Genomic DNA, 25,971 nt, shown 5'->3' with positions numbered 1-25,971 from the left:
GTGTTCTGGAATGCCACGATTTCATTAGAACTGTCTAATTCAAGAGGGGAAACTTGTTTGTTTGTTTGTTTTGTATTTCTTTTTAGAGGAAAAAATTAGACAAATTTCCGAGTATTCTTTTATTGTGTATTTTATTACACGTACATCACATTTTAAAATTAAAAATATGATAAAGCGTTATTTTTGTTAAACCACTTTCAAAAACTCCTAAAAGTTAACCTTCAAACATAAGTAATAACCCAATAGCTTTTATAATATTTCTAGTTCATTAGCACTCTTCATCAAAATTGTCTTGCATATGCCATATTACATAACAAAACTTGACACAACCTCTTAAGTTGTAAGATCTAATACTTATTTTTCTCTTTGATTCAAAATTATCTTTTTTGTTGTAAAGAGATATCATGTGAATATTACATTTGATTTAATTCTGTAAGTATTTTTAGAACGATTTTTTTTTCATATGAGTAGGTTTAGATTCTTTTTATTTATATTTAAATTCTCTTTTTTTCCTTCCCTTTTTTTTTCAGCAAATCTGTCATGCATCAAAATAGTTTGTATTAAAAAAAATTTTACACTGTAGGTACAAGCAAAAGGTTTAAATTCATACTATATATTTTTAGGTTAAAAATATGAATGCAAATTTGAGGCATTCATAAAATATGCAAGCATTGCATTCCAAAATATGATGATCATATATCTCGTGGTGATTTATGTTTTCTAGCTCCTAATTTAGTAAGATGCAAATCATTGGGGTACAAGTAACATTACAAATATATTTGAGGGTTGTATTTGTAATTAGCCTCTTCAAGAAGCTCATTATTATTACTTATATTAAATAACAGTGACTTTCGAACAAAGAAACGAGATTGAGTGTCAGGGTTTAGGGTTTAGGCCTCTCAGCAGTCACCGCCACCGCCAGATAAAATTGATCAGCTGTTTGTTTTTGCATAGTACATTAATAATGTCGAAGAAGAACAATTTAGGTCTTAGAAGAAGGCAGCACGAATTCGACCTCCAAAGTCAGATTCTTTATCTATTTTTCTTCATGATTATTAAATTTAAGTATTGTCTCCTTGTGTTGTTTTGTTCTGAAATTTTATTTTCATCTACAAGCGTCTGATTGTAATTCTTTCCGTAATTTTTCTGGAAAAAAGGAGAAAAAGCGGAGAAAGAAAAGAAGGTGAAGAAGCTCCAAGCCAAGAAAAACAAGATGAAAGTAATTATCATTTTCTTTGTATAATCCCGCCTTTGTTTTTCAAATTGTTGATTATTTCTATTCATTATTTCTTTAAGTCCAAATGATTATCACAAGCCCATTACAGCTAGCTCGACTCTGCTCATTGCAACCTAGGCCATTTAGAATTGTGTGCTTCCAGCAATTGTTTGACTGCTTTGTTTGAATGAGCTTAGGAAGTTAGTAAATTGACAAATAATCATGCGTGTTGGATTAAAAAGGATCTGGATTATCGAAGTTAAAGGGCTAACGTGAGCAGTGGTGACTGTTGATTATAGCGTCTTCTGAGGCCTGGAAGATTGACGTTCGTTGATTATGTGATTAGGTGGATGGTAGCAACAAAAAGAAGGGAGGCAGTGGATTTCAAGTTGGCAAAAAGAAGGTGAAAACAAAATTGACACCATTGGCAAAAGCTAAAGCCGCTCAAGCAATGGAGGTGGATAAATGAGTTGTTTAGTGGAATATTCCAGAGTGTATCAGTTACCAATGAGCTGGGTACTATGTCTCAACTCTTTATTATTATTATTTTTTTTTGGGTTTGATTTCCCTAGTTGTAACCCAGCCTGAGGGACCTTGATGATTTTGTTCTGTGATTAAGTTTCGCTATACAAAATTCCTTTCCTTTGTTAAGTTCAGTTACATTGCTATTTTCATTGTATGCTCATTATGTGTGTCTTATGTGGATGTGTTTCTATGTACATGTTTACAACGTCTCTTATATTTTAATTGTACAATCAGTTTATGAAAGATGCTTGCTCAATTTGCTGTTTGTCATGGATTATACAAAGCTCAGACTCTGTTGGTTGATGAAATGGTGATGGAAAGTTGGTGTGATGAATGACCGAATACTTGTTTCTGAGAAGTCAACAGTCGGAAAAAGTTCTGGTCTTTTAGAATCTTTTAATAGTTATATATCCAACTTATACCTCTGATGCCAATGTTGGAGTATGCTTTATCTGGCCAGATGGTTGGTTAAGTTTGTTGTAGATAAATTCGTGCTCAATCTGCCTCATCGTTGGATTCTCTAGCCGAGATTTGATGTGAGAGATTCATAACTTTCCTAATTGCTGGTATAAAAGCTCTGCTGACGTAGATCTTTACTCTTGATCTGGTACCATGAGTCTCTGCATGCTATGTGTAAGCATGTGATGCAGTAAATTGTTTGAATTGAACTTACTTTTAGGATGTTTGGAGTGAATGAGAGATGGTTAGGTCTGGGGCAAGTTTGAATGAGAACTCGAAATAGCAAAGAAATTGATCTGATTGTACCCTTCTCTGAGCTCATGCCTGGTGTTTGGTGATTCTAGTGGAGGTAATGTTGTCATGCCATACGAACTAGAACTTAGGACTGTTGAATTTTGGAGATTCTGAATTAGCTAGTATAACTGCATTGATATGATATGAGGGCTTCTTTCTTTCATGATTGTAAACATATTTCCTAAACACATGATCAGATTCAGATTGAGTTAGAATGATCTGTTCTATGGTGGAGATCTAAAGATTTCTTTTCCTGTTTCAAGATTCTGCATTTGCTAATTCATCAAAGATTAGCATGTATATTAAAGTTGGCAATCTGATTGATCTGTCTATTATTAATATGGTGGATACAAAGATTAGCAGCAGGTGTAAAAATGCTTGTTCAGCTTCTTCTTCCTTTTTTTTTTTCCCTTTTGCAGTAGGCGTGATAGCAGGTCTTCCAGGTTCTCATGTTGTAATTAGGAATGACCTGAATTCTGCTTCTTGCATGTCTGTTTGGCTTTTGCATTCTAAAGAATCTGGCATAATCAGGATCAAACAGGTTCGCGGGATTGGGGTCAACTGGCAGAAGAGGGGGTTTTTTTTTTCTTTGGTTGTGTCGGGGGGCGGGGGGGGGGGGGGGGAGAGAGAGAGAGAGAAGGGAGCCTGACAAATTGGAGGGGGCATGGAGATGGTAGAACTTGTACTAGGTCTGGCTATTCGCTTGCAGTGGAGAGTCTTTGCGAGATCTTGCCAGCAAGTGGTGTGGACCCCCGTTCCACAATCTACGCTTCCTGTGGTTGATTCCTCATAGATCTTTTGCCAATCACAAATCACTTCTTCATGGGTTATAGCATGAGGAAGTTATTTAGAACTAGTCTTCATAATTGGAGGAGTGTGTTAAAACAAGTCTATATCTAACATGGATGATGATAAATTGTGTTTGTGGTACCAAAAAGAAGTTGGAAAGATGATAATGATGCAGGCTTATTGATTTTGTCAAATTAAGGACTCTACCCTACATACAGCTGATGACATGGTTGATTTTATCTATAGAAGAAAAGAAAATATCATCCCATGAAAGTGAAGGGGGTAGAGTATCGTCCTGTAGTTCTAATATCCAATAGAGAATATTGTAGTAATTGGGCGGATTTCCAGTCAGTCAGCACCGAAGAGGAAAGAGACATTTCTTGACTGATTGATGCTGCAATTTCGTTTTTGTTCTCCAACAACATTTACTAAAGCGTGTGGAGCTCACGAAAATTATCACGCCAAACAGTGGCCCCAACCAGTGATGCTGATTAATGGCATTTCCCGTCAATCTGTTCATGTATAATTTTGTGCCTTGCATTGTTTTACCTTTTTCATTAGTTTTGCTTGGTTCGAGTGCCTGTTTGGGTTGCTGTTTTCTGGAGTTTTTGTTGAGAATGTACAGTGGTAATTTGATGTATATGAGATACACAGGTAATCGGAAAATATATTCATGCAATTTTTTTTTTGTTTTTGTTTTTGTTGGGGGGGGGGGGGAGTATGGCAATTAAAAAATTGGCATCCTCCTCTCCCAACCGGAATCTATTGAAAGTTCGAATCTGAACTCCCCTGCGTTCTTCCGACCATGATAACCTCAAATCTTGTGGAATTTTTTGTAAGGAACTGTTTAAAGTTCTCCAGAGCTTCAATGTGTGATTGGGTTTATCCATCTTCAAATGATACATTAAATCTTGTGGATTGATATTCTTGTTGACAACCTTTCGATCATCTTTTATTTCTCAGACTAAATTGTTAAACGTTGAATGGTGTTCAACATGGAAAACAAGTCCAAAATTTTTGGATTTCAGGGCATATAATATATGCTATACTTTCTGGCAAATTTTTTTTTTTTTAAAAAAAATATATACGTCTATATATGTATATATATAATATATTGATAATTGGATTTGTATTCCAAAATTGGCGAAAAGGGTTTCTTTGAAAGGGACTTTGAAGTCGCTTTCTTTCGAAATTAGGCAGGTCTCTGGAAGATGGGTTTCCTGTTTCAGTTTTGCTTGCAAGACTGGCGCCATCAGCTCATAAATAATAGTAATAATAATACCTCGTTCTCCTCTTGCAGTCCGGATGAGCACCGCATGGGGTTTCGGGAGAAAGATGGCGGGCCAGAGTGGAGGGTGGAGGAGCTTTTCCGAAGGAAGAATGCAGTAACGGCGGGGAATTTTGTTAAACTTGACTTTGTTTACTCGTGTGAAAATTAACTTGGAGAAAAAAAATGCAATAGTTATGTAAAATATCCGACTGCGATGTGTATACTCTTTTGTCTAAATCAAAATTTACTTTTTTTTTTCTCTCCTTCGATTTCTCATCTTTTTCCTTTTTTTGTGTTTTATTAATCAAAAAATTATTGGATTTTGAGTTTAGGACTGTCAATGGGAATTGGCGATTCTGAGTTGGGTCGATTCGACGACATGAAATAATCGAAGTTAAGTTCAACGTTTTACTGGGATGAGCAGAATTTGAGTCTAGATATACAACTTGAATTATTTTTGGATTGAGTTTGAGTTTTATTAGACTCGATCCAATTAAAATCCGGCTTCAGATAATTATATGTATAAATATATGGTAGTGTATATAATCCATGACTATGCATTATAATTTACAAAATTAATAAAGCTCAATTACAAATTATCCCTTGTAATTACAGTTCATCCACAAATTACCTCCTGTATTCTTAAAATCTATAAAGTGCCCCCCTTCATAGTTAAAGCCATCTGTATATGCATAGTAAAAAGGCAATAATGCCTTCACTATTAGGATACTATCTAATAACCTTTTTTTTTATTATTTCCTCTTATCCATTTCTTTATTATGTTTACATCTCTTCCCCTTATCATTTATTCCTAATTCTGATAGCAATAAAGAATTTCCATTTATGATTAAATACACAGAGTAACCTTCCTACTAAAAGTATTTGGTCATCACTAGTTATCACAAGAAGTTAAATAGAATATATTAATAAAATTAGGTATTTTCTATTGATATTAATAATTACTTGTCATGCATTAACGGTTAACTACTGGTATTATCGTGCATCAATTTTTAATAAAAAATAGAAATTATGTAAAATATTTTTTACCATATCTCCAGCTAAATTGAAATATTTTTACTAAATATGTAATATCTAATTTTGATAATTAATGAGAAACTGTTAGTAAAATTTCTTTAATAAATGTGCAATAGGATAACTAAACTTTTTAAATAAAAATTAACACTAAATGTTTAATAATAACACAAATGGAGGAGAAAAAAATTTAAATATAATAAATAAGCGAAGAAGAAAAAGAAAATAAAAAGGGGTTATGAGACAAGTTTCCTATAATAAGGGCATAATTATCTCTCTTCTTGCTCATATATATATATATATATATATATGACTTTCATTTGTAGGTTTCGTGATACGGGGAATGATTTGCTACTCATCCCTAATTACAATGGGACAATATGTGATTAAACCAATTAATAATTTATACGTAACTATATCTTTCAAAATAAAAAAAAAATGAAACTACTTAGTCATATGTAAATATCTAATAAAGTATATAGTATACGTGATTATGCATTAATTATAGGGTGGGTCAAGCCAAATTAGGACTGTAGCCTGGAAGCCTTTTTGGAGTCAAGTACAAGTTCAGAAAATACTACTACTGGTGGCTAGTAGTACTATTAATTATTCTCTATTCTTTTGAAGCGTATATCCCCTATTTGTTTGATCGACACCTCTATTTGTGCATGAGTCGCCTGCCCTGTACATTGGCAATTTCATTGTCAACGCAATAAACATCATCAATAGATTATCTGCTCGGAAATCATTCCCTCTTTTTATATTTGGGCGTCTTTAGTTTTGTTTGATTCTGGCCCCTCGCAGCAGTTTCCGTTCAATTTGGAATTTGCAACAAGGTGGACTGTAGTAATAGTAAGCACAGTGAAGCAGAACTCATCAATCGTCACGCAAGGTACACATAGTACACAGTGACACGACGCAGGGAGGGAAGAGATATATACTCAGCACCGTAGATATAAACACACTTTTTTCTGCAAACACAGCGAAAGCTCTCTGCCCCATTGCTTTTCTCACTTCACTTCATGCAAAGACATTTCAGATAAAGACTCGTGTACTTCTACTTCTATGCAACTAGATTTACAACAGTAAGTCCATTACACCGGGCTGCATCCGTCCATTTGCTTCTGTTAAGTCTTAACCTTAATGTTTTTATTTGTAATTATTGCAAGAACCCTTTTCTCATCAGTCCCTTTTCATCTTAGCCTCGAAAATCAACTGAAAATTTTCAACCAGAGCTGCTATCTTTGACTTGCTCATTCTCTTTTCTTGAAACTGAGCTCACATGATTGACTGGAGATTTTTTTTTTTGTTTTTCTTGTTTTATATGCAATGCCGTTGGTTTTCCTTGTTTATTGGTTTTGCTTTGAAGGGCTACTTTGTGTTTTAAGGCTCCGTTAAATATGGGTTGGTAGGAAGTGGAGTTAGTGGACCAGACCAGTAACTAGTTCAGTCTTTATCCATTTTCTTTTGTCTTTGAACCGAAGCCTCTCCTTGTCTATCTTGGTTTGGTGAGCTGTAAAATATCCTTAGTTATTGCCCTTCGTTATTTCTAAAGAACTAGAATTGCATCTTGAATTTTGAACTTGACTTATTCTTCTTCAATTCTGTGTCCTTTTTAGTCAATCAATTGATCTTTGTTCATTATGTTCATTCTTGTATCCGGCAAGAAAGAGTACTGAATTCTCTCTTCCTTTTGCTTTCGAAGTCCTTTCTACTTGAGGCTATATGTTATTATGTCGGATTTGTATTCGAGTTTGTCTCTTGACACGATTGTAATTGATTTGGAATGTTAAATGCTTTGTCTGAATTAGGCAATTTGTCGATATAATGGGGCTCCCGGCCTCCCACTTGTGTTGTGATTCTCTACTGCTGCATTTTGGTGATCATATGTGCCTGAAAATGTGAGTTTCAAAGAGCAGAATGATGTTCAACATTTTGCGCTGTTTCTTGATTCCATTACTAAAACCTCCTCCGTTTTCTCTTTGAGTACCGGTGGAAGAGTTTTGATTCAAGAGCATTACATAGGCAGAGTGATCAAGCATAGGCTTTTTAAAAACAAGATACTTAGTAGAGGAGAAGAAGTTTCAAGTTCTTTTGAAAAACTAGGTTGACTCCGTGAATTGGATATTTGAGTGTTTGATTGGAAGTAGAAGCGAACAACAGGAAGTCCCCATGGATAGAAGGGATGCAATGACGTTTTCTGGGTCGACTCCATATTATATGCAGAGAGGTGTGACTGCTTCTGGCAGTGGATTACAGGGATCACCAACTATATATCCATTAACAGGGGCGAGTGCATCATTTCAACCAAATACTGGAGGAAGTTCAATTGGATCAACATTACCTGTTGATCCTTCTTCAACAATGTCAGGTCGGGGAGTCAGTGTAGGGGCACCTTCTGCTGTGCCACAGGGTGAGCCTGTACGTAGAAAAAGGGGAAGGCCTCGGAAGTATGGACCCGATGGTAAGGTTTCGTTGGCATTGAATCCCACTTCATCAACTCCTCCACCAACTACAACACCTACTCAAAAGAGGGGTCGAGGAAGACCTCCAGGGAGTGGTCGGAAACAGCAACTAGCTTCTATTGGTAATAATTTTTGGGTTTTCAGCTTCACTGCATTAGAACTACTGATATGGTATCTTCTGTATTGCCTGGCAATCTAACTATGAACGCTGGCTCCCAAATTTCTGCTTTAATACAATGTCAGGATGTGTCATTGGCCAGTTTGGGTGATATTTAATTTTTTGGTACCTGATAACTAGTATTTGGAGATGTAACGCGAGAATAGAAGTCGAGGTTTACAAATGAGACCAGGATATGGCATACTGGACTTATTTGAACAGGTGTCCAGTGAACACAAATCATGAAAAAGATGTGGAAATAATATAAGCTATCATATTTGCCATGGACCTATAACAAATAATTTCCAAAAAATGTCCTTCATTTACAGTGAAAATAGATAATCTTTCTTATGTTGCCAAGAACTTGTTTTTAAGGCAGTTATCCATTCATTATTGTATTACCAGGGGAATTTTAGAAACTCCCAGTCATGAGGATGTAAACTTTTGATGGTTCCAACATAAATTTTGCAAAGTATTTGGTTGGCATTGACTATTAGTGATTTACCTGTTTCCAGTTAGAGAGTTTGACTATTTAAGGAACTGGAAGATGTGATTGTAACTAGAGATCATGATCATATAGCCCTGAAACTCTATGTATTTTTTTAAATGGGTTGATGACTTATGGTTAATATACAATTTAGCACACACTCTCTCCACATCTGGGCAACATTAGGGATTGCACTTGTTGTGTCTTTTCAGTTGTTCAGAGGCATCAAACATTTGATGCTCAGGGAGCTTGATTTTAGTGCCCAGAATTTCCCAGTGAATGGTCTTTGGAGGATATGGAGTTTTGTTTCTTTTATTGATACCAGAGAATCTGAATCTTGCAGCATGAACAAGAGCATTTTGGTGTTTTGAGCAAGATCAACAGCCGTAAATGATAATACATGCTTATCCTTCTGATTGCTTTTGTGATACTTGTGCAAGAAAATGAGATGATAGTTCAGTAAATCCAGATCCCCCAAAACAATATCATTTAAATTTTAGTTGCTTAAACAATATGCTACCTGTGCTTGCTGCTGCTCTTACCTATATTACACATCATATGAGCAGAATTCCTGAAACCCAGACAAAATATTAAATCCTAGTTTTAGAAGGCTAAATTTCGATAAACAGTGATTGACCGTTATCATGGTCACATGAAGATTTAGTTGGCTGAAGACATTATTTGCTTATGAATTTAGTCCTATTGGATTGGGTACAAAATCCTGGACAAGAATAACTTGGTGAAGAATATTTTAGGAAACGGAAACCTTACAGACCTTTATGGATACCCTAGCTTGTAACTCAGCTTCTTTCCCCCAAAAACTATTGCTAATTGTGTCTCCTTCTTTCTATTGTTTATCATGCTTTTTGTCAGCATAGTATTGATTTCTCAAGTGGCAGCGTTAGTTTTGCTGTTCATCACCTCCAATAGCATATTCTAAGGCTTTTGGATTAGGCTAACTTACAACACATGTATCTGGAGACGAAAACCTTCACATATCTCTGATATGCTGAACTGTGTTTAAGTTTGCATTTGTATATCTAACTATATCTCCTAACGTTTAATTTGTTCTCAGATTTTATTTGATAGTATTGATGCTCTTTATTGCCCAATCAACGTGGAAGCAATATTATTCCTCTTCGTTTAGATAGTATTTTCCTGAACTGACAAGTCTATGTGAAGTTGGATACTTTGAAATCTTTAGAAGCCAAAGCATTCTCTCTCCGTTAGACTATGGTGTTCCATTTCCTTTCCCTCATTAATTTTTCAATTCAACTAATGTTTTGATTTACAACTGCTTTTGCTAGGTGGATGGCTGTCGAATTCAGCTGGGTTTGGTTTTACTCCACATGTCATTACCATTTCTGTAGGAGAAGTATGCACCACTCCATAAACTTCTTAGTCTTGGCATCATAGAATGAGATTTGGTGTATACTAAATGTATTAACTTCGTTGATCTTCATGTTCAATTTGGCTTCTATTTTAAAATGATGAAGCGCAGTTTGATTTTCTTGGAAGATATACTAAAACACATCTTTCTGTGTCTTGAAATGTTTCATGGGATTCATGCAGGACATCACAACAAAGATAATGTCATTTTCACAGCAAGGACCACGGGCTATATGCATCTTATCAGCAAATGGTGCTATTTCCACGGTGACTCTTCGACAGCCATCATCTTCTGGTGGCACAGTGACATATGAGGTTTGAGCTCCAAATCCTGATATTCTGTCTTATTGTCTAAAAGGACATAGTCATGCAAACAACAGACAAGCTTCTTGAATTTTAAGCATGTTTATGTGCATCCAGATGAGGTACAGACATAGAGCTAGTAAATCGCATATAATTCAGATTAGTCACCCAGAAGTGGGTAACATCCTTCACATATGAAGTTATGCTCTGAAAATCGATCTTTTGTATCTAAGAGATCCCGAACTGAATTATCCAAATTAATCCTTCTTTTGTCCTTCACATTCCCCAGCACATTAAGCATCCTTGCACCCAGTTGAAGCTATAAAATCTGTATTGGGCATGCATATTTAATTATCATGCATTCACCTTGTGTGTGCTTGTGCGCAAAGGACTCGTTCTAACTAAATAAGTTGCTGAACTTATAACAGATTAGGTAGTAATTGATTTGGCATCTGAGCATAAAAATTCCTCAGTCTAGGAACAGTTTTTGTTGTCAACCATTATAATATTCCATGGGCATTGGTTTAAGGAGAAGTGTCCAGCCTCCTCATGACCATGCCATGTAAATCTACCTGCTCTCGCATCCAGCATCTTAAACTTTAAGGTGAGATGGCGATTCAGTAAAAGCACACCAACAAAATTTGTGTGTGTGTCTGTATTCTTATGTAAGCTTATGTGAGCAATTAGTTGTTTCTGCTTATGGTGTTCAAGCTTAATGACAATCAGAAAACATATTTATATATTAATGATCATTGTCGCCTTCATGGTCTCTCAAACCGTCAAGGTGATTCCTTCATCTTCCCTGACGTGAGCTCAAAGCTTTGTGGTTAGAGTTCCTATTGTCGACAACATTATATGTAAAAGTCTTAATGTCTCCATCATTTAATTTCTGATACACTCTCTAAAGTGCCTTTACCTCTGTAAGCAGTGGTTATCCAACAATGATTTTGTTTCATATTCTTCCACTATATTTTTCCAACAAATTTTGTACATTCCTTTCTGTATGGAACATCTAAGTTTTTTTTTTTTTTGCCCTCTCATTTGTAGGGAAGATTTGAAATATTGTGCCTTTCAGGCTCATACCTTCTTTCTGCTAATAGTGGTTCCCATAGTCGTACTGGTGGTTTGAGTGTCTCTCTTGCTAGTCCCGATGGTCGAGTCGTTGGTGGTGGAGTTGGGGGAGTCCTCATTGCAGCCAGCCCAGTTCAGGTAATTAATCAAATCCTGTAGCACTTTTTAACATCTTCTTCTACATTCTAATACTCTTGCATTTGTATTATGATACGCATCAGAGGAATCCAGAGGCTTGTTCAGCTTGTATTTGCATCTATCATTGCATAAGTGAATAGTTATATAGAATGTTGTAATATTCTGGACTCCCAACTTCTTGTGAACTGCTTGTGCATACTCTTTTCTGTCATTTGTTGATTTCAAGAACTTTATTAAAGCTTCATGTTAGCTGAATGCACTGTAATTTTGTGATCAGGTAACAATAGGAGTATACCGAGCATATATCAAGTTTGTAGTTCTTTATTATGGCACAAATTATGGTCTCCATCGAATTCTATATTCTAAGGCTCTGTGGGTTCTCTCCGTATTGCAGGTAATAGTCGGGAGCTTCGTCTGTGGCAGTTCAAAGACAAAGGAGAAGGATGGCCAAAGTCTAGGAAGTGCAGGAGATCTAGACCAACAGACAGTTGATAATTCTGTAACCATTACAAGCTTTCCACCAAGCCAGAATCTGACTTCAACATCTTCAATGGGCACATGGCCTGGTTCTGTGCAAATGGCTCATGGTGACATTGATTTGATGCATGGATAACAGTTTCCGGACTGGTAGGTAGGCGAGCAATGTATATATTGAATCAAAGCGAACATGGAGTAAACATGGAACTAATTTCTTCAGTCGTACGAGATGAGAGAAGCTTCCTCCTTAAATCTCGTACAATGCCAATCATAGATGGTTGTAGTATTTTTGCAGTTTAAGTGAAAAATCTTGTATTACACTGCTCTTTTAAAAGTGCTGACTTTAACAACTATGAGAAAACTTGTTCTTTTGAAGAAGAAGCTGGATTCAACTGTATTGCGGATAGTTTTGTTGACACGAGTATAGAAGCTGAAAGAGAAGGATCAATTTTTTTAGGCTCTGTGGCCATTGTGGGATGCATATCTACCCAAGAAAGGGAATTCCAGTGAACCCTTGACCAGGGTTGCAATATGTAACTTGTGATCTTTTAGTGAAAGTTTTATTGAACTGAGTATAAACCTTCAAACTAGTTACAAATAAGTCTCAGAGCGTGTTTGATAAAACTGAAGTCTGAAGTTTTAAACCGAATTCATTAAATTATTGAGTTGTTAAGAATTAAATCTAATACATTTGAGTGCATTTTATATTCAATAATAAGTGAATGGCATATCACTTAATTTTGGAAGCAAGTTTTGCTTGAGAAATTCAATGACACTTAATTAATTCAGAGATTCAATTTTTGGTTGTCAAAGGATCTAAATATGTTAAGATCTGAATTCATACACAAGTTTTGAGCAAAAAGTTTTATACATGTGTGTAACTTTCTTTGTTAATTGTACTTGAATCTTTTGCTCATCATTCAAATTCACCAAAAACATGTATGTACTAATAGGGAGTGTAACAGATTCCATTCCAATACCCAAGTCAACATCTCACTATCTAATTACAAGTCACCATACCCCTATATATACTTTTTGCACCAGGTTTAGTCGCTTCACATCAAAGTATGCCTCACAATGAGGAAAATGAAAGAAAGAAAAATGAGGAAACAATTTGGATCAAGCATCGATCCCTTCCACTTGTCTGGTTATTTTCTTTCTTCTTCTTCTTCTCGCATTCCTTTCAAGCAGTACCAAAGCTCAGTCCTGCGAACCCAGTAGAAAATTACTGGGCCAAAAGCCTCCACCAGGCCAATGCAACACGGATAGATAACAACTCCGAATGCTGCACACAAGGTCAAATGTTCGCCATATTCGACTCTTCACCTAGAGTTTCACGGCGTACGTACGAAGGCAATATTGACTCTAAATGGTTTTGGAAATGGTGGTGACGGCGGAGGGGCATTGAATTGTGATGGCAAGTTGCGTTCATACAGCACTCACTCCGGTATTGGCACTGTCGACTCGTTGGTTCCACATCCACAGAGCATGATGCTTGAAGAATATCACCATATTTTACATTCTACATTTGTGTTTCTGTTTATCATCTAACACGAGTAGTGATAGATACCAATACCAAGAAATATCACAGTAACCCGTTTATCTGTGACTAATTACTACTCCATCAATATAATCTTCCATGCAGTTTTTCTTATCGATGTTTTTTCCCCTAACGTTGCATGTGCGCCTTTCTTACTAGTATCCAGTGAAATTTTACGAAATTATTCCATGTGGTCCTAAGCTATCAACAGATGCTATTTTATGAGCCATCAAAATTTGTTTAGAAGAATCACTTCGAGTTTAGCATCAAATTTGTTGAGACACCTCTCTCCCCATGGTTAAACCACCCCGACGAAAGCGCCACGATGAGCATTTCATCAGTATGGAACTTGCCATCGCAGCTAGATGGTCCGTAGGTGTTGGCTTCAACTCATCACTCTCAACACTGTTCAAATTAAGTCAGAACCGCCTTGCTGTTTTTAGATACCCGAGGCCAGGCAGCACTGGTCATTAAGTGGGATAAAACTTTCCTTCACTGCAGAAAATCAGTGTAGTATTCTTGTTTGCATAGCCCAGGTGGTGGCTTTGTACCTTTAACTTTACCATTTGGGTTACAGGCTTGGGGTTTACCATCTGAGGAATGAGTAAAAAGAAAAAGCAATATTATGAGAAGGCATGATACTGAGCTAAAATTCCTCATCATCTGATCTATTAATTCCAGCTAGAAGATCTAATTCCAGGCTTGGAGTTTTAAGGGTGACCTATGCTACCATATGTAGTCAGGCTAGGGATCTTCTATAGCAATTTTTAGTTTACTAGTATTTTGTTTCATACTGATCTTGCTAACGTATTCACTGTTTGTAAAAGCAATCTTTTTTATTTCTCTTTGTTAAGCAGATCTATGCATTCATCATCAAAAAATGTCGAGCAATCGGATGTAAATCTGGACGGACAGGTTAAGATAGGGCCAATCTTGTCTTGGTACATCTATTTGGTATATTTCTTACAAGTTCTGGTTCTCATGTAAATTGTTATTCTCACGTATTGGATTAATTTGCACGATTATTGGGTTAGTATGTACCATATACATTTTAACCCCCCCCCCCTCCTATGGTTTAGCGATTTTCCACGTAACCTTTCGTAGTTTTAAAAACTATACATAATCCCAACATATATAGTTTGGACTAAAATGCAAAAGTAACAGAAATGATCCTCTGTAATGAAATTCACAAAAATATCGATATTACCTTAATTTAGAAATTAAAATGACTTCAATGACTAAAATATGTAAACCTAACATGCATGACAATTTAACCCGTTGTAGTTTTGTATTTTACTACATAACTCTCTTATGATTTAGTGTTTTATCACATAACTCTCATATGATTTTCAAAATATATACATAACCCTCCATGATTAAAAAATAATTTTTAACTTTATATAAGGGTACTTTTGACATTTTAGTTAACACTATTATCGGATGCAAATTCTATCATTTTGATACTTTAGTCTAAATCATGAGAGAGTTATACATAGTTTTTGAAACTATAGGAAAGTTATATAGAAAGGCATTAAACCATAGGGGTTAAAATATAATTTATCCAAAAATTTAAGCACATAACAAAGTGATATGAATGTGTGTGTGTATATATATATATATATATATATATATATATATATATATACCCTTTTTCATTAACTTTATTAAATTTTCCCATAGTGAGAAAAGGGGTGCTTAATTCTTCCTTGTTTATATGATTGGATCCAATTGAATGCCCCCAAATTGCTCTTCAATATTTTCCAACCCTGTACAGCTAAATTGGCAATGTCATGGAAATTGAAACAGTTATTCAATTTGATCAAATTTTTGGTGACCGGAGCATTCTTCGACTCGAGCCACTTAGCATCGGAGCCAACACACCAAATCAGGGATGCACCCAGGTTAAATAGGGGTTAGAAAAAAAAAGTTAAACAATTTAACCATTCACTATAAATTAAGGCTCACAAACCCATTGCTACCACACAAGAACTTGAAAGGAAATAAGTATAAAATGAGAAAACAAGTAGGAACAACAAGTATCCCTACTCTAGTATTCTGTCATTGTATTCTTTTTGCAATCTTTTCGAGTACTATCGAAGCTCATTCATCTTGCAAGCCCAGCGGAAAAATACGGGGCAAAAAACCTCCAACAGGGCATTGCGACATAGAAAATGACGCGGATTGCGGCAAACAAGGCCAGACTTACACAACGTACAAATGTTCACCCGGAGTTTCAAAACGTACAAAGGCAGCCATGACAATCAACAGTTTCCAGAAAGGCGGCGATGGCGTCGAAGTGCGATATCGAGTACCATTCGGACGACACTCCGGTGGTGGCGCTGTCGAGTGGATGGTTCAACCAGCGGAGTAGGTGCTTGAACAACATCACCATCTACTGGAGTGGGAGAAGGGTTGATGCAATGGTGGTTGGTGAGTGCGATTCCACCAAAGGATGCGATGCTGAGCACGATTACCAGCCTCCCTGCCCGAATAATATTGTTGACGCCTCCAAAGCAGTTTGGAAGGCTCTAGGAGTGCCCCAAAATCAGTGGGGAGAGTTAGATGTGCTATGGTCTGATGCCAAGTCCTGCGAACCAAACAGTAGGCTCAAGGCAAAACACCACCCGGAGGAGCGTGCGTGCAGCACAGAGACAATACTATTATACTAAAGTGCTCGCCACCGGTGACTGGCCAGACAAAGGCTGTTTTGACCCTGGGCAGCTTTCACTTTTCACTTTTCAGAAGCACGGCGATGGCCGGCCATCAGAGCACGGGTTGGTTCAAGTTCAAGCATCAAAAGAGATGCATCAAGAATACTACCATTTATGGTAATGGAAGGAGTGTACAGGCCATGGCGGTTGATGAATGCGACTCTACAATGGGTTGGGATAAAGACCACGATTTCCAGCCTCGATGTGATGACAACATTATTGATGCTTCTAGAGCAGTTTGGGAGGCTCGGAGAATGCCAAAAAGTAAACGGGGAACTGTGGACGTATACTGGTCTGATTCTTGATTCATTTGTGTAATGTGGACTCTGGAATATAAGCCAATCTCTGGCATGCAATTGCTAGCTGGTTTCTCTTTTGCTTAGACGACTTATTCAGGGGAAATGAGTCCCTACCAACTATGATTCTGTACGTGAATAATTTCTGGAGATTTTAGTTCCCAAGTAACACAGATATGAATAAAGGATCTGATTTGGCCTTTCTTGATCTCTTCCCTGCGCTGCATCACAAAGATTATTCATCACAGCACTCTTACCATTTGTTTTATCATATAGTGTAACAAATGAAAATTATATGAATAAAATTTTGATTTTGAATAATTAATTTATGTGATATTTTTTATTGCTTTTGTATTCTGATCATAGATTTTTTTAGTGATCAAAAGGCTAAAATTTATAATCACCCAATGATTAATTTTTGTTGATTCTGATTATTTTGTGATCAATTTTTATAATTAGATTTTGTAAAATCTAAAACAACAAAAAATAAGGCTGTAATATTATGCCTACTTATATATATATATATATGCTATTCTAGGCTAGGCCATGTTGGCTAAGGCTACCATTATTGATTGTGCCAAAGTATCAAAGTTTGCTATCCATTATATCGAACTCCGAATTCTGTTGTATGTAGGTTACAAATTTTTCTTTCCAAAAATATCCCTTGTCAACTAGTAAAATTTTAGCAATAGTAATGCATGATACAATTCGCGATTCTAATGCACAGACAAAGGCAAGTACTAGTAGTTTCGGTTTTCTAATGGAGGACAATACCAAGTACTGGTAGTTTCTTTCGGTTTCTAATAGAATGGAAGATGCAACATTTTGCTTCTTGTATTAATTGCCTATTTTGTCCGCATTAGTCTACGCTATCTAAAAGAATGTCAAAGTGCGACGAATGGATTTCCTTTCGTGTTTCTTCCTTTGTAGATTCACCTAGTTTGCTCACAAAATTGATAAATATGAACTCTAAGATAATGGACAAATGTATCACATGTGTGTGGGTTGCTTGAGGGACTTTAATTTCTTGATTGTATTGGAGAAATTATAATATTAATGTAAGCGTATTTTAAGAAAATAGTAGGTTAGATTTATTCTTCTAATAAAGTTTACTAATTTTTATTTTTCTTAAATTATGTGAAAAAAATCAAGACTATCATAATGGGATGGATGGAGCAGTAAATTCTTTAATGTATTCATTTATAATATCTTGGTACCGGTTGCATTATAGAAATTAGAAACAGAAACGGAGAGTTGGCATTGATTCCAGGAGAAACTGTATTAAACTTATAATATCAAGTTTGTTTGGATTGTAAATTATTTGAAATATTTTTACTTAACACTTTTTGTGATTTGATGTATGTGAGATAAAAAAGGTAATTGAGAAGATAACAAGCTGTATTGGAAATTATAATGGTGATGTAAGCAAATATATTAGGGGAAATAACCCACTATCCAAACAAACTTTCCTGCAGGACAAATTGGATGTTTATGACTTTCATGGGTATTGTTTGCTGGTTAATTTCCTACACTTCAATTCTGTTCGCTAAAAAGGCAGAAAGAAACATAACCATGAAAATAATACTAACCTCATTGAAGATGATGGATTAGTAGTGTAATTTTCTTGGTTAAGAAAACCAGAAAGGAAAAAGAAAAACAAGATAGAGAAGGGAGGATGTACGGTTTTTTTTTTAAAAAAAAAAAATTTAAAGCAAGCACAAGAAGGAAACTTGGTGCAGAAGTTGCTTTGACGACACCAAAGGCCACGTGGCAATTACTCACAAAGATCCGACATTCACCCCATATTCGACTCAAGCCCAAGATTGTGCAGCTCACATCACGTCCTCCAAAATCGGACATCCAATCTCCACCAATACTCGCATCACAGGGTCGCAAAGTTAACACTCTGCACAGGAATGTCCACGTGTCCGCTATAAAATAGTCAATCGCTTTATAGCCCGTAACGCCTCTCACCAATGCTCCCAATCCAAAAGTAATTAATTATGGCGAAAAAGAGTCTCAGCTGGAGCTGCTCGTGCCAGTGGTACCAGTACTCTCCAGCCTCCATAACAGCGGCACCCCTCCATTCTCCAGTTCTGCCTCCTGGTTCATCAGTCATCACCTCAGAGACCTCTTCGTCTCTTTCTTTAGTTTGATTATTTTACATTTTCCTTTTTCTTTTTCCTGTGAAATTTCAAAGGATAATCTGCTATTCTCTGATTTCGCGGTTTCTCCAGGTTGGGACTCAGAATTTGTTCATTTTTTGAAGTGCATATGATGTATGATGTTTTTTTCTTTCTTTGCCCTGTTTATTGACATTTCTTCGTATTTTTTTGGGTTTGCTCTCTCTTCTAATTTTCATTCTTCTCTATTTGTAATCATCCTTTTTTTTTTTGGTCCAGTAATATGACGCTTGTTTATATATTTTTCTTTCTTTGCCCTGTTTGTTGACATTTCTTCGTATTTTTTTGGGTTTGCTCTCTCTTCTAGCTTTCATTCTTCTCTGTTTGTAATCATCTTTTTTTTTTGGTCCAGTAATATGACGCTTGTTTATATATTTTTCTTTCTTTGCCCTGTTTGTTGACATTTCTTCGTATTTTTTTTGGGTTTGCTCTCTTTTCTAGTTTTCATTCTTCTCTGTTTGTAATCATCCTTTTTTTTTTGGATCCAGTAATATGACGCTTGTTTATATATTTTTCTTTCTTTGCCCTGTTTGTTGACATTTTTTCGTATTTTTTTGGGTTTACTCTCTCTTCTAGCTTTCATTCTTCTCTGTTTGTAATCATCCTTTTTTTTTTGGGTCCAGTAATATGACGCTTGTTTATATATTTTTCTTTCATTGCCCTGTTTGTTGACATTTCTTTGTATTTTTTTGGGTTTGCTCTCTCTTCTAGCTTTCATTCTTCTCTGTTTGTAATCATTCTTTTTTTTTTGGGTCCAGTAATATGACGCTTGTTTATATTTTGGGTTTTTACTGTTTTTTTCCTCATCCATTTTTTTGGAGTTACATCTCGTTAGATGGTTTGATTGCAGAGTTCATTAAATAGACCTTTTATATGCCTGTGCTCTGTAGTCTGTTTGGATTGTAATAATATAAGCTGATAAAATGCAGCTTGTTCTGTTCTGGGTTGGGTATGATACAATTCTCGATTCTAATGCCAGACAAAGGCAAGTATTAGTAGTTTCGATTTTCTAATGGAAGACAATACCAAGTATTGGTAGTTTCTTTCGGTTTCTAATAGAATGGAAGATGCAACATTTTGCTTCTTGTATTATATGCATTAGGAAAAGTGTTTTCCACGTTTTTTTTTTCTAATACCACAATAGATTCTAACTAATACTAATTTGGTGTAAAGGGTACAATTCCTCTTAAGGTGTACCGATTCATTTGTTTATTAAAAAGAGCAATGAACATGTAAATCAATCAACAACAAAGAAAAAACGTAACATGCTCTAATTTTTAAATAAGACATAAAAATTTTCGAACTCTCGCAACCCTTACTTTTAAAGAGAATTACATCATTTTAACTACGAATCTCCCTATAACCATTCTAGATCTACTGAATTAACTACCGCTCATCTAACAAAAAACTATCATTTTTTTAAAATACTACAACACTTTAATTATTTAAATTACTATTTTTCAATAAAAATAATACTAATTATTTTAATATCTTTTTATTAGTAGCACACATATTGGGTGCGCCTTAACCACTATGTATCTAAGTCACATCTACCAAGTTTTTATTTTTGTATTATGTTAAGAAATATTAAAAAATTTAAAAAATAGATTGATCACTTCTTTATATTTTGTCGCTTTTTTTGTGGGTTAACATATTCTTCTTCTTTTTTAAGAATATAAAATCTGAGGCCCATAATGAGTGCTCAAGCCCGGTTAGACAAATGAAATTTGAAATGAAACCCATCTGTCATGTATGCCAATTACAAGCAACCCAACCTGCGTTACCAATTCATGGTAACTAATCCATCCGTTGGAGTTTACCGTTGGTATTCGGACCACACGAGCGAGCGAAAAATAGCCGTTTGGCGGCAGCCAGCAGCTTATATATAGGGCTCGCGCTTGTCTTCTCAATTCGCTTGTCTTCTCACTTTCCAAAAGTTCAAAACAGAGAGAGGGGGAGAGAAAGGGCAGAGAAATCAGAAAATTAGGGGACGAATTTGATTTTTGTTTAGAGAATTGCTTTCTTTTCCAGCGATGAAGAAAGATTTTTTAAGAGAAACGCTTTCAGATGAGTATTGTTTCTTTACTATTTCTTTGTTTTTCCCCCCTTCTTGGGGATGAGATTCTTCAGGTTCCTTGCTTTTTTGTTGCATATAACTGATTTATCTTCTTCAAGTTCCCTGCTTTCTTGTTGCATATAACCGATTTATCTGTTATTTGCTTTCAATTATGACTTAAAGCCAAATTATGTGTGAATTTGGCCCTGTGCATGGGTTTGCATATAGTGGCTGAAGACCTAGATTGATGGATTCTTGCTTCCAATCGAGTCCCGATGGTGTGGATTGTTGTTTCCTTTAATTTTTTTAGGCTGGTTTTTACATGTTAGAAACTGAAGGTCTTAAGAATTTTTCTGTCTGCCTCTCTATTTTGTTGTATTTTAAGGGAGATCTAGACATTCTTTGTTTTATGTTGAAGTACTTTGAAAATAAAAAAATAAAGACAAAAAGGAATCGAATACCAGTTATTTTTATAGAAGTTAAATGGCGTAAAATTGATTACCAGTTATTTGCACATGTTTATATCATGCTTGAAACCTACTCTGATAAAGAAAAAATATGAAAAGAAGCCAGTGAATGATTGACTAGATATTTTGGCCTTAGATAATATAGGTGATTGAATCACAAACTCCTGGTAGTTTGAATACTATTCCATCTGTCCTTTATGGCTTATTTTATCTGCTCGTATGCCTATTCATTCGATGGGTTATGGGTACTTTTTTTTGTAAGCTGCAAAGGGACAGAAGGTATATGTTTAAACCACATGGAGTTTTTGAGTCATGCAGCTAGATTATCCAGGGCAAAAAATATTAGTGAATACTTCTTGCTTCCAATTGAGTTCCGATCCGATGGTGTAGACTGTTGTTTCCTTTAATTTTTTTAGGCTGTTTTTTACATGTTAGAAATTGAAGGTCTTAAGAATTTTTCTATCTGCCTCTCTATTTTGTTGTATTCTAAGGGAGATCTAGACATTCTTTGTTTTATGTTGAAGCACTTTGAAAATCAAAAAATAAAGACAAAAAGGAATCGGATACCAGTTATTTTTATAGAAGTTAAATAGCATAAAATTGATTACCAGTTATTTGCACATGTTTATATCATGCTTGAAACCTACTCTGATAAATAAAAAAAAATTGAAAAGAAGCCAGTAGATGATTGACTGGATATTTTGGCCTTAGATAATATAGGTGATTGAATCACAAACTCCTCGTAGTTTGAATGCTATTCCATCTGTCCTTTATGGCTTATTTTATCTGCTCGTATGCCTATTCATTCGATGGGTTATGGGTACTTTTTTTTGTAAGCTGCAAAGGGACAGAAGGTATATGTTTAAACCACATGGAGTTTTTGAGTCATGCAGCTAGATTATCCAGGGCAAAAAATATTAGTGAATACTTCTTGCTTCCAATTGAGTTCCGATGGTGTAGATTGTCGTTTCCTTTAATTTTTTTAGGCTGTTTTTTACATGTTAGAAACTGAAGGTCTTAAGAATTTTTCTGTCTGCCTCTCTATTTTGTTGTATTTTAAGGGAGATCTAGACATTCTTTGTTTAATGTTGAAGCACTTTGAAAATCAAAAAATAAGGACAAAAAGGCATCGAATACCAGTTATTTTTATAGAAGTTAAATAGCATAAAATTGATTACCAGTTATTTGCACATGTTTATATCATGCTTGAAACCTACTCTGATAAAAAAAAAAAATGAAAAGAAGCCAGTAGATGATTGACTAGATATTTTGGCCTTAGATAATATAGGTGATTGAATCACAAACTCCTGGTAGTTTGAACACTATTCCATCTGTCCTTTATGGCTTATTTTATCTGCTCATATGTTCGATGGGTTATGGGTACTTTTTTTTGTAAGCCGCAAAGGGATAGAAGGTATATGTCTAAACCACATGGAGTTTTTGAGTCATGCAACTAGATTATCCAGGGCAAAAGTATTAGTGAATTGCTTACTTTTAGCACTTTGATTTAGTTTACTTTAGATTTTCTGTCGTGCGGTCTGTTTACACTGTTGAATTATACAATTTATCTTTTCTTGCTTGTTTTTGCACTAGCTGTCCTTAGTTATGCTAGAAATACTTACTGAAAGACATCTAGCTTAGTTTCAGTTATGCTGCCCAGGCATGCTCTGTAGTAATTTGTCTATTGAATGATGGTATTCACTTAGATGGAAATTCTCAAAAAAAAAAAGAAAAGAAAATGGACTTGTCTCAGTTAATACAGACTTAGCATTGATTACCGATAGTTTCTTTAGTTGTTGAATGGCAATAAATTGTTGCTTTCCCTCATTTAGGCTTTGATTTTTCATTCGTAAGAATATGCATGACCCACTTTTGGTTTCTTTGTATACCATCAGCCTTCAGTTTGAGGTACAGGTACTCTTTTGTAAGTTACAAGAGTCAGAAAATATATTGTTTAACTGTAAGAGGTCGAGTTGTCTCCTATGGCAAAAATAACTTACCAGACTGCAACTTTCTTGTCCAATTCCCGTACTTCACTTTCATTTCATCGTCATATTGGTTTTTCCCATTGTTGGTTTTGCAGTATACTATTTGCTAGTCAACAGTGTCTCTACTTGTTTTTGTCTTCCCTCCTTTATCAATGAGGAACTCCCGAATGAAAGTCCTGCCTATCTTAAGCGAATGGTTTCTTTTCCCTCCAGGTTTGCTTTTAGATGTTTATATAAATTCTAGCCTTATTGCTGAGTTCTCCATTTTCCCCCAATTTTTCCTTTCATGAGGTTTATTTGGATAAACTTGTTTCTTGATTTTCTGTTTTTGAATTCTTGCTTTCTTGATTGTTATACTTTGGTTTCTTTTCATCTGCTAGCAATTTGATCTTTGATACTTTACAGGGGAAGTCATCTGGGTACGCATTGTTGTTAAAAAGTCTATTCTCATTCTATGATTCTTTGTGCATGATCTTCGTCTACTTCAAGCTCAAGGTAGGAGTAGCGCTTCATGTGTTTTTCTTTTTTTCTCCAGCTTTTCCTTGTCTTATTCGACTGTCAGTGATCAACACCTCACATGTTAGAAATTGAAATAGAAAGATATACTCCTTGAAGTACATGATTTTAGAACTCTTCTTATAGGGTTAGGTTTTTTTCCCCTGTTTAAATGGATATCCACTAAACATTCTGATTATGCTGAAATGATTGTAAAAGATGAAAAAGAAATTTCCTGATCCCCTTTAAATGGCTGTAGTTGATTTATTAATATTCCTCTACGGGTTAAATAGCATGAAACAGTTATTACTGGTAACAGCATCCTTCTAAACTTACTAGCACGATTATCTATTCTTTCCAGTAGGTGTCCTTGATACTTATAATCCCTTAAGAAGTTACATTAAAAAGATAATTTGGGGGACAACCAGTATCATAATATAATTTGATGCTTCAAAATATTTTTACATTTCTCTATGGAACTCATGTAGACTAGTGGACATTGTCGTACTTGTAATCCCCTGTTTAAATGGATATCCACTAAACATTCTGATTATGCTGAAATGATTGTAAAAGATGAAAAAGAAATTTTCTGATCCCCTTTAAATTGCTGTAGTTGATTTATTACTATTCCTCTACGGGTTAAATAGCATGAAACAGTTGTTACTGGTAACATCATCCTTCTAAACTTTCAGATTACTAGCACGATTATCTATTCTCTCCAGTAGGTGTCCTTGATACTTATAATCCCTTAAGAAGTTACATTAAAAAGATAATTTGGGGGACAACCAGTGTCATAGTATAATTGATGCTTCAAAATATTTTTACGTTTCTCTATGGAATTCATGTAGACTATTGGACATTGTCATACTTTCTTTCATATAGCTTCTAAAGTCATTTTTCTAGGAAGAAATTTCAGCTTCCTGTCACCCTGGAGGGATGTACCTTTCTATCCATCATTTCCTGTCTTTTGGTCTAATTTTCCTTTTCACCTTTCTTCAATTTTTAATGGAATTATTACTCTGCTTGTGCTCTTGTCTTTGGGCTACATGTCTTATGCAAAGCCCTCAGTTTAGGTGCTATTCCATTTTCCCTTTTATAGCGTATCTTATCTTCTTGTAATTTATCCACTTCATGGGGTATGAGTAATTGCCAAAGATGGAATGGGGTAGAATAGCATTTCACAAGCACTTTTGTACCCCTTAAGAGATTTCATATCCATGTCAATATGCCAAGAATTCACAAAGTGGTATACAAAAACTATTCGTTGACCTATGATGTCCTTCCAATAGTCTAAACACATAAATTTGTTAAATTGAAAATTTGGTTCTAATGAAAGCCCTTTAGTTATTACCATCCATGGCACCATCTTCAGTGCTAGAGCAGCCAATTGTGCATGTCTATCTTTTTTTTTTCTGGGATTTAAAATCCTGCAATTTTTTTGGACCCTTATTGCTGCAGGCATTTCCCACTTAGTTCCAGTAAGTTCATTAGTCTATATCAACTCTCTACAACCACCTCACAGTTAGATTTCAAATTTTCTAGCGTGATTTTCTATTCTTTCCACTGGGTTTCATTCTCATATGGTATTGGCATAATTCAAAAATATATGGGGAGCACGTTGACTGATTGTGCAGTTTATTTCATACTTTAGTTTGAAAATGATTAATTCAATAGAAATATTAGTCAAAGTGCTTAAAGTAGGCTACAAGTCATTATTTACTAAACTTTTTTGGCTTCAAATAGTGTAATTGCATGACTGAAGACCTCTTATGGTTTAAACGACGTGGCGTTGGCCCTATATGGCTTATTTTATCTACTCATAAACCTATAAATTAGATAGGGAATGGGTTCTTTTTTTGTAAGCCAAAAAGGGCTACAAGTCATTATTTACTAAACTTTTTTGGCTTCAAATAGTGTAATTGCATGACTGAAGACCTCTTATGGTTTAAACGACGTGGCGTTGGCCCTATATGGCTTATTTTATCTACTCATAAACCTATAAATTAGATAGGGAATGGGTTCTTTTTTTGTAAGCCAAAAAGGGATAAATGGTACCATATGGAGTTTTAATCATGCAAGTACACTATTTGTGGCCAAAATTCTTAAGTGAATGATTTACTTGTTGCCTACATTAAAGACTTTGACTAATACATCTAGTGATTT

General features: G+C 35.3%; 1 protein-coding gene, 1 long non-coding RNA gene and 1 pseudogene across 4 annotated transcripts; all 3 read left to right on the top strand.

The window, feature by feature from the left end:
* The first annotated feature begins 842 nt into the window (after positions 1-842).
* LOC113733164 (uncharacterized) lies at positions 843-4,816 on the top strand. 2 transcript variants are annotated; one of them, XR_011841062.1, is made up of 4 exons: positions 843-1,022; positions 1,158-1,219; positions 1,563-1,732; positions 4,584-4,816. It is a non-coding gene; the product is annotated as an uncharacterized lncRNA (long non-coding RNA). The 2 variants fall into 2 exon arrangements; XR_011841061.1 differs by lacking the exon at positions 4,584-4,816 and having other exon boundaries at positions 1,563-1,872.
* A 1,414-nt stretch (positions 4,817-6,230) lies between these two features.
* LOC113733163 (AT-hook motif nuclear-localized protein 11-like) lies at positions 6,231-12,602 on the top strand. Of its 2 annotated transcripts, XM_027259360.2 has the most exons (6): positions 6,231-6,670; positions 7,397-8,172; positions 10,002-10,069; positions 10,267-10,398; positions 11,434-11,595; positions 11,990-12,602. In XM_027259360.2, the coding sequence occupies exons 2-6, from the start codon at positions 7,758-7,760 to the stop codon at positions 12,206-12,208; spliced, it is 996 nt and encodes a 331-aa protein (XP_027115161.1). In that variant the 5' UTR covers positions 6,231-6,670; positions 7,397-7,757; the 3' UTR covers positions 12,209-12,602. The 2 variants fall into 2 exon arrangements, with proteins under 2 accessions (XP_027115161.1, XP_027115160.1); XM_027259359.2 differs by lacking the exon at positions 6,231-6,670 and having other exon boundaries at positions 6,720-8,172.
* A 3,021-nt stretch (positions 12,603-15,623) lies between these two features.
* LOC113729497 (putative ripening-related protein 1) lies at positions 15,624-16,318 on the top strand (annotated as a pseudogene).
* The last annotated feature ends 9,653 nt before the right edge of the window (positions 16,319-25,971 follow it).

The sequence above is a fragment of the Coffea arabica genome, chromosome 2e (genome assembly GCF_036785885.1).
Source record: "Coffea arabica cultivar ET-39 chromosome 2e, Coffea Arabica ET-39 HiFi, whole genome shotgun sequence".
Taxonomy (NCBI): domain Eukaryota; kingdom Viridiplantae; phylum Streptophyta; class Magnoliopsida; order Gentianales; family Rubiaceae; genus Coffea; species Coffea arabica.
This window is presented reverse-complemented; position numbering and strand designations above follow the sequence as displayed.